Consider the following 6953-nt stretch of genomic DNA (forward strand, 5'->3'; position numbering starts at 1 on the left):
GAGATTTATTATTATTGCTCGCTAGTTGATTATGCCATTGATATGAGTAAACATGAGACCTAGATGTTATTATGACTACAGTTAGTTCATAATCTTCGCTGTAAACTTGAATGCTGGCTTTACATATTTACAACAACAAGAGCAAACAAAGTTTGTAAAAAAAATTCTTTATCACTTTCAGTTTGTCAACTGAATTGCTTGAGGACAAGCAAAGGTTTAAGCTTGGGGGAGTTGATATGTATCCGTTGTATCTACTTTTCCAAACACTTTTGCCCTTGTTTTGGACTCTAACTTGCATGATTTGAATGGAACTAACCCGGAATGACGATGTTTTCAGTAGAATTCCATGGTGTTATTTTTGTGCAGAAATAAAAGTTCTCAGAATGACCTGAAAATCAAGGAGAATTATTTTGGAATATATAAAAAATACTGGAAGAAAGATCCACGTCAAGGGGGCCACCACCTGTCGACGAGGGTGGGGGCACGCCCTACCCCCCTGGGTGCGCCCCCTGCCTCGTGGGCCCCTTGACGCTCCACCGACCTCAACCTTGACTGCATATATTCACTCTCATGGAGAAAAAACCCAGAGAGAAGGATTCATCATGTTTGACGATACGGAGCCGCTGCCAAGCCCTAAACTCTCTCGGGAGGGCTGATCTGGAGTACGTTCGGGGCTCCGGAGAGGGGAATCCATCGCCATCGTCATCATCAACCATCCTCCATCACCTATTTCATGATGCACACTGTTGTGCGTGAGTAATTCCGTCGTAGCCTTGCTGGACGGTGATGGGTTGGATGAGATTTATCATGTAATCGAGTTAGTTTTGTTAGGGTTTGATCCCTAGTATCCACTATGTTCTGAGATTGATGTTTCTATGACTTTGCTATGCTTAATGCTTGTCACTAGGGCCCGAGTGCCATGATTTCAGATCTGAACCTATTATGTTTTCATCAATATATGAGAGTTCTTGATCCTATCTTGCAAGTCTATAGTCACCTACTAGGTGTTATGATCCGGCAACCCCGAAGTGACAATAGTCAGGACCACTCCCGGTGATGACCGTAGTTTGAGGAGTTCATGTATTCACTATGTGTTAATGCTTTGGTCCGGTACTCTATTAAAAGGAGGCCTTAATACCCCTTAGTTTCCAATAGGACCCCGCTGCCATGGGAGGGTAGGACAAAAGATGCCATGCAAGTTCTTTTCCATAAGCACGTATGACTATATTCGGAATACATGCCTACGTTACATTGATGAATTGGAGCTAGTTCTGTGTCACCCTATGTTATGACTGTTACATGATGAACCGCATCCGACATAATTCTCCATCACCGATCCAATGCCTACGAGCTTTCCATATATTGTTCTTTGCTTATTTACTTTCTCGTTGCTATTGTTATCATCACTATAAAACACCAAAAGTATTACTTTTGCTACCGTTACCTCTTACCACCGTTACCACTACTATCATATTACTTTGCTACTAAATACTTTGCTGCAGATATTAAGTTTCCATCTTTGGTTGAATTGACAACTCAGCTGCTAATACATGATAATATTCTTTGGCTCCCCTTGTGTCGAATCAATAAATTTGGTTTGAATACTCTACCCTCAAAAACTGTTGCGATCCCGTATACTTGTGGGTTAAGCTTCGCCAACTCCTCCTTCTGTTCCATGACGAGGGCCAACAGCATCTTCATCGAGGAACTACTATTATCATGCAACTTCTTCCAGCCGGTGTTCTCGTCCTTCAGCAGGTCGAGCTCGTAGCAGAACTTCGCCTTGTCCTCCTGAAGTTACAGGATTTTGCCGTTCGCCTTCTTCTCCAAGGCAATGCTCTTCTTTAGCAGCTCCACCAAGCCGTGGATGAACTCCTTCTGCTTATTGAGGTGCTTATTGAGCTGATCGGGCAAGCTGGCATGTTCGCCTCCGTAGCTAGGGCGCTCCTGGGAACTATTGCCTTCCCGTGAGAGATCTTTCGAGGTCTCTCCGAGGCGGCGAGTCCTCTTTTTTTTCACGGCCTTGGTGGCCACTTCCTTGTTGCGAGAAGTTCGCATAGTTCTCAACCTAGAGCTCTGCACACTGGCCATGGCAAGGACGGACGAATAAGAAAGACTTATGAGGAGGAAGAGGTAGAGTCATTTTTGTCTAGGTACTAGTTCCCCTTTTTATAACCTAGTACTAGCACTAGTACTAAAGCATGCATAGTGGGAACACGTTCAGATTTGATACGTACTACTAGGTGTGAGCAGATTTGCACAAAATACGAAGGATACCAATGGAAGTAGCAACCCATGATTTAACTACTCGCATGCACGCAGTGAAGTAGTAACGTCTTTCTTCCTCCCTCACGTCCACTCAATTTGCATGCGCTGTATTAATTGACCGTCAATGAAGTAAAGGACTTTATACGCGTCAAAGTATCACATGGGGTGGATCTTCGTACAAAAATGCATCCCCCCATGTACCCGTGTGTGCGTGGGAGGGAATGAGTGCGTGTGTGGTGTGCATGCACATCTTCGCTTCATGCATGTACCGCCAGTGTGCCTCGGAGAGTTCGAGTACATTCTTCTGGAACCAGCAGCACGTCACTGTGATCAATCCACACAAGAAGGTCGCGACAATGCCTCCACATGTGCCACGTGGCTTCATGAACTGTAAGAGAGACACTGTGTAGCATGCCATTGGAATTCTAATTTACGTGTTTTGCACATACTCGAAGTACTAGTAAGGTACACGTGCATTGCACGCATTAGATTTGGGAACCTAATTATGAATAAATACCACACTATAACATGTAAGATTTGAGTCATGTATGCCTGATGTAGACGTTTGTTTACTTCTTATAGTTCAACAAATTCAAATTCAATTAGTTTATATGAAAAAGCTAGGGCCTCTTTGATCCGTAGGATTTCCAAACACGGGAATAGGAAAACACATGGGATTATAGTGGAATGTCGTCTTGAATCCTATAGGATTGTATGAGTGTTTGATTATGCATAGAAAAAACGGAGGATTCTTTCAGACAAGTTTGAGTGGATGGGATGTTTCGTATGGAATATAGTGCAAATGAATCCTATGAAAAAATCCCTATGGTTTACAATCTTCGAACCAAACAACCAAGATAGGAAAAATTCCTAAGGATTAGAATCCTCCGAAATTCTCTTGAGAATCCTTTGAATCAAAGAAGCCCTTAATGTATTTTATGATTCATGGAATTGAGCGTTGTAAAGCATAAAGTAGAAAACAAGTAATGGCAATTCAACTACTCCCTCCGTTCACTTTTTAAGTCATTTCAGACAGCTCAAAATGGGTTGTTTTGTACATTGTCTGGAATTTCTTCAAGGTCTTATAAAAGTGAACAGAGGGAGTAGAAAAAAAGTTTGGGCAGTTATGCTATGGAAGATTCTAGAACAAAAGAGAAGCACTTGTGTTTTGAGGTTTGTGCATTATGCTTAAGTTCAACCATGGAGTCTGCTAGATTGTACATGTGGCAAAATGCGGTGGGGGGCTATAAGATGGTGCGAGGGGCCAAGTGAAGGGAGACTATGAAGGAGTGCACAAGTGCGAGATCGATATTTAAAAAGAGGGGGTGAGAACGTGCGTTGTTGCGCACAGTGGAGGAGCCATGAAAAATCAATGAGCTATGGGGCTGAGCATTGCTAATCCTTTACGAGAGGGCCAATTCATCAACTTAAACCAATTTACCAGCAATTGTCTAATGATCACATTTATATTCCCCTCGATATATAATGATGTTAGGGGGCAGGGCCCTTGCTGCCCCTTGTCTTCGCCATTGTGCGCGCGTCTGAGAGATGAAGCGGAAGGCATGGATGATGAGAGGGTGACGTTGGATATATAATTAATGTGGGTGTATTAGCTATGTAATCCTATATGGAGAGGTATAGATTGATCAATGTGGACGTGGGAAAGAGGGTGAGACCTCACTAGATATGTAGATTGATCAGTTTGTGTGGAAAACGGTGAAAGACGTAGCTATATATACACACACATAGAGGAACATCGATCGTTGCACATGCACGTCAGAGATAAAGAATGCCCGGTATGATAGAGAGGGGGAAGTGTGTGTGTGCGCATGCATGGCAGACCGACCTAAAGAAAAAGATTGCATGTGTGCGATGAATAATGCCGACTGGTAGTGTGTGTGCATGCATAAATGAGAGAAAGTTAGTGGTACACTTATAAAGAGAAGACGACTATGTGGATGGAAAATACTAGGTGAGGTCATAATCAATGTAAAGTTGAATTTAAATATTTATAAATTAATAAAGAGGCTAGCCAACTCGCTCTCAGGAGGCTCCCCTGATTGGGCCTTCGTCAGCTGTCGGATCTGGCTTTCTAGCGTGTCTGGGCCGTTAGATCTTCACCTCGCGGTCAAACCCATTTTTCACCTCGCAGTCGTTTTACTTTTCCAATGACAAGTGGGCTCACGCAAGGCGCTCATTGGCTGGGTCAGTTGTTTTCACGTGCCGGAGGTTCCTTGCCCAATCAGCTCGGCGTGCCCGCACCAAATCACCCGCGAGTCTCGCCCCACTCCACCCCAGCCGCCAAACGAACCCTAACCCCTTTCTCTTTCCCCTCGATCCCCACGAGCTCCCTCTCTACCTCCCAATGCATACTTTCCTCGCCCGTAGCCATCGGCTTTGTCTCTCCACCCGCCTCCTCCTCTCCTCTACACGGTGGTCGATCTCATCGCTGGCCTTCTCCTCTGCTTGCCTCCTCCTGTCCTCTTCCATGTCCGTCGATCCAGATCGGACGTACATCGTCGTGGGAGAGCAGCGGCGGCTGGGTCTTCATGGTGCGGGTGAGGATGTAGGGGAGGGGTAGGATGCAGACGACAAGGAGAAGGAGGAGGCCGACGAGGAAGGGAAGCAGCAGCGGGGAAGGAGCAGGAGAGCGATCCTAGTAGGGGGAAGGGGCAGGGTGAGGCCTCGACGGCAGGTTGACTTGTCGTGCCACCACGTCGTCGCCTCCTCTGTGCCATGAGAGGCGCCACCTCTGCCTCCACCCCCACTGGGAAAGGAGCTCGAGGTGAACAGGAGGTGTGGAAAGGCGAGAGGAAGCAGGAGCTTGTCCCTCCTCCCATGGCCGCCTCGTGGATCTGGAGTACAAGGAGGACAACACGTGCCTGTTGCAGGCGGCTTGAGCGACGTGAACCAGGTGCTCCACTCTTTCTATCCCTCTCTTACTTTCTTCCTCGCTCAAATTTTACTTTGCTAATATATGGATTTTTAAACTTGACGTGTTGTTTAACTTTGCTGATATAATGGTATCTGGCATAGAAGAGAGGAAGAATAATTTGAGCAAAAGTGTTTTAGCTAAGAGTAGAAGAAGACCAAGGTTTACCTACAGATCTTGAATGCATGATTGATGATTTTGTTTGATAGGTTCAAATCTAAATAATAAACATTTTAAATTGTGTAGTTGGTAAACATGGAAAGCCAAGAAAATTATATAGCTTCCTTACATTGTTGTTTGATCAATTGCTTTGCGTCAGGCTCACTGATGGAGCATGCCTAATCTTGGACTGCATTTATTGCCTGGTGTTGGTATGTTTCTTTTATTCTATTTAGGAGGGTTCTAAGCTATTAAGGGAAACATACAATTTATCAGTTTGAGACCTGCTTCACTATGTGTGTTGCTGCAGGGTGCTTTGGATGGTGGTCTTGATATTCCGCACAGTGACAAGAGATTTGGTGGCTTCAAGAAGGATGAGAAGCAGCTGGACACTAAGATTCACCTCAAATTCATTTATGAAGATCATGTTGTTGACTGCATGAAGGTGAGTTGGATCCATTGTCCTTGTGGTATTATTATAATGTCGTTTCTTCATTCCTCTGGGCTATCGTTGTTTTACACACGAGTTCTTTATGAAAGATATCTGAGCCTGATTCATCCATATAAAGTATCCTAAAACAGTGTACTTTGTTTTATTTCCGAAGCAGGTTACTGAATCTTGCTCTAACTTCTGCCCTACCTTTATTTCCATTAATAGCTGATGAGGAGCCTGATAAATGCCAATTTCACTTTAGTGGGTACATCAAGAAGGGGATTGCGGCTGATGACATGGAAGCACTGTACAAGAAGGTTCATGCTGCCATTTGTGCTAATCCTACCATGGCAAAATCAACCAAGGAACCTCCAAAGACGCACAAGAGGTAAATATATCTTGCTGTTTATTAAAGCAAGACAGCTTAATTCAGCACTTTCATGTGATTGCAAGTTAACGGGACTGTTCGCTGCACGTATAATCTCAAGAAGCGTTGAGGTAGGTGACACAACTTGCCATGTATGTGATGTTGCAACTCAAAATTAAGATGTTGTCAATCCAATAAGAGAAGCCAAGGAGCTATTGGCGATCGTGTGGTGCGCGACCTTATACTGGATCATGAAGTTTACCAGTATGTAGTAATGGGTATCAATGTTTTCTCATACTCATGTAGTCCATTCATTCCTAAACTATATGTTCTTCTTTTGTTAAAACCTTGAAGTATTAAGATGTTAGGGTAAATAAATTCCTTTTGAATCAATAATAGAAAAGTTTTGCTATGCAATAAGATACAGTTGCATGGAAAAAATAATATTGTCTTATATAGTTATATATCAAAACTATGGATTTGCTATGCACTTCATGTGATATTTATTGTTCACTGTTTTTTCTTTGGACTTTGTTGGACACCTGCGGCATCGTTGTGTCGGACGTGACGGACGCTGCCAGGTCCGCGCTGACATCGTGCTCAGGGGGCCTAGCCTCTTTGTCGTGTTCTCCATCTTGCAGTGCATGATGAACTACATTGTAGAGTTCAGTTGTGTTTCCCCTATTTTCTTCTACTATAAGAGTTCTAACGATTTGTACTGTTTGGCTGCAAATTTATGCCGTTTGCATCACCATATGGATAGTCGTAACAAATGAAGAGATTTCAGAGAGTTT

General features: G+C 43.8%; 1 protein-coding gene across 1 annotated transcript; it reads left to right on the forward strand.

Moving 5' to 3' along the window:
* The first annotated feature begins 4756 nt into the window (after positions 1–4756).
* LOC119272233 lies at positions 4757–6289 on the forward strand. The gene is made up of 5 exons (XM_037553762.1): positions 4757–4826; positions 5447–5571; positions 5670–5804; positions 6018–6180; positions 6246–6289. The coding sequence occupies exons 1-5, from the start codon at positions 4757–4759 to the stop codon at positions 6287–6289; spliced, it is 537 nt and encodes a 178-aa protein (XP_037409659.1).
* Positions 6290–6953: the final 664 nt, after the last annotated feature.

This window comes from Triticum dicoccoides, chromosome 3A, assembly GCF_002162155.2.
Source record: "Triticum dicoccoides isolate Atlit2015 ecotype Zavitan chromosome 3A, WEW_v2.0, whole genome shotgun sequence".
In the NCBI taxonomy this organism is placed as follows: domain Eukaryota; kingdom Viridiplantae; phylum Streptophyta; class Magnoliopsida; order Poales; family Poaceae; genus Triticum; species Triticum dicoccoides.

Bases quoted from the DNA above. Each gene is read 5' to 3' on its own strand.
- LOC119272233 (XM_037553762.1), top strand. From the start codon at position 4,757: ATGTCCGTCGATCCAGATCGGACGTACATCGTCGTGGGAGAGCAGCGG. The intron at 5,572-5,669 runs GTATGTTTCTTT...GTGTTGCTGCAG, and splicing joins GCATTTATTGCCTGGTGTTG to GGTGCTTTGGATGGTGGTCT. The intron at 5,805-6,017 runs GTGAGTTGGATC...TTCCATTAATAG, and splicing joins ATGTTGTTGACTGCATGAAG to CTGATGAGGAGCCTGATAAA.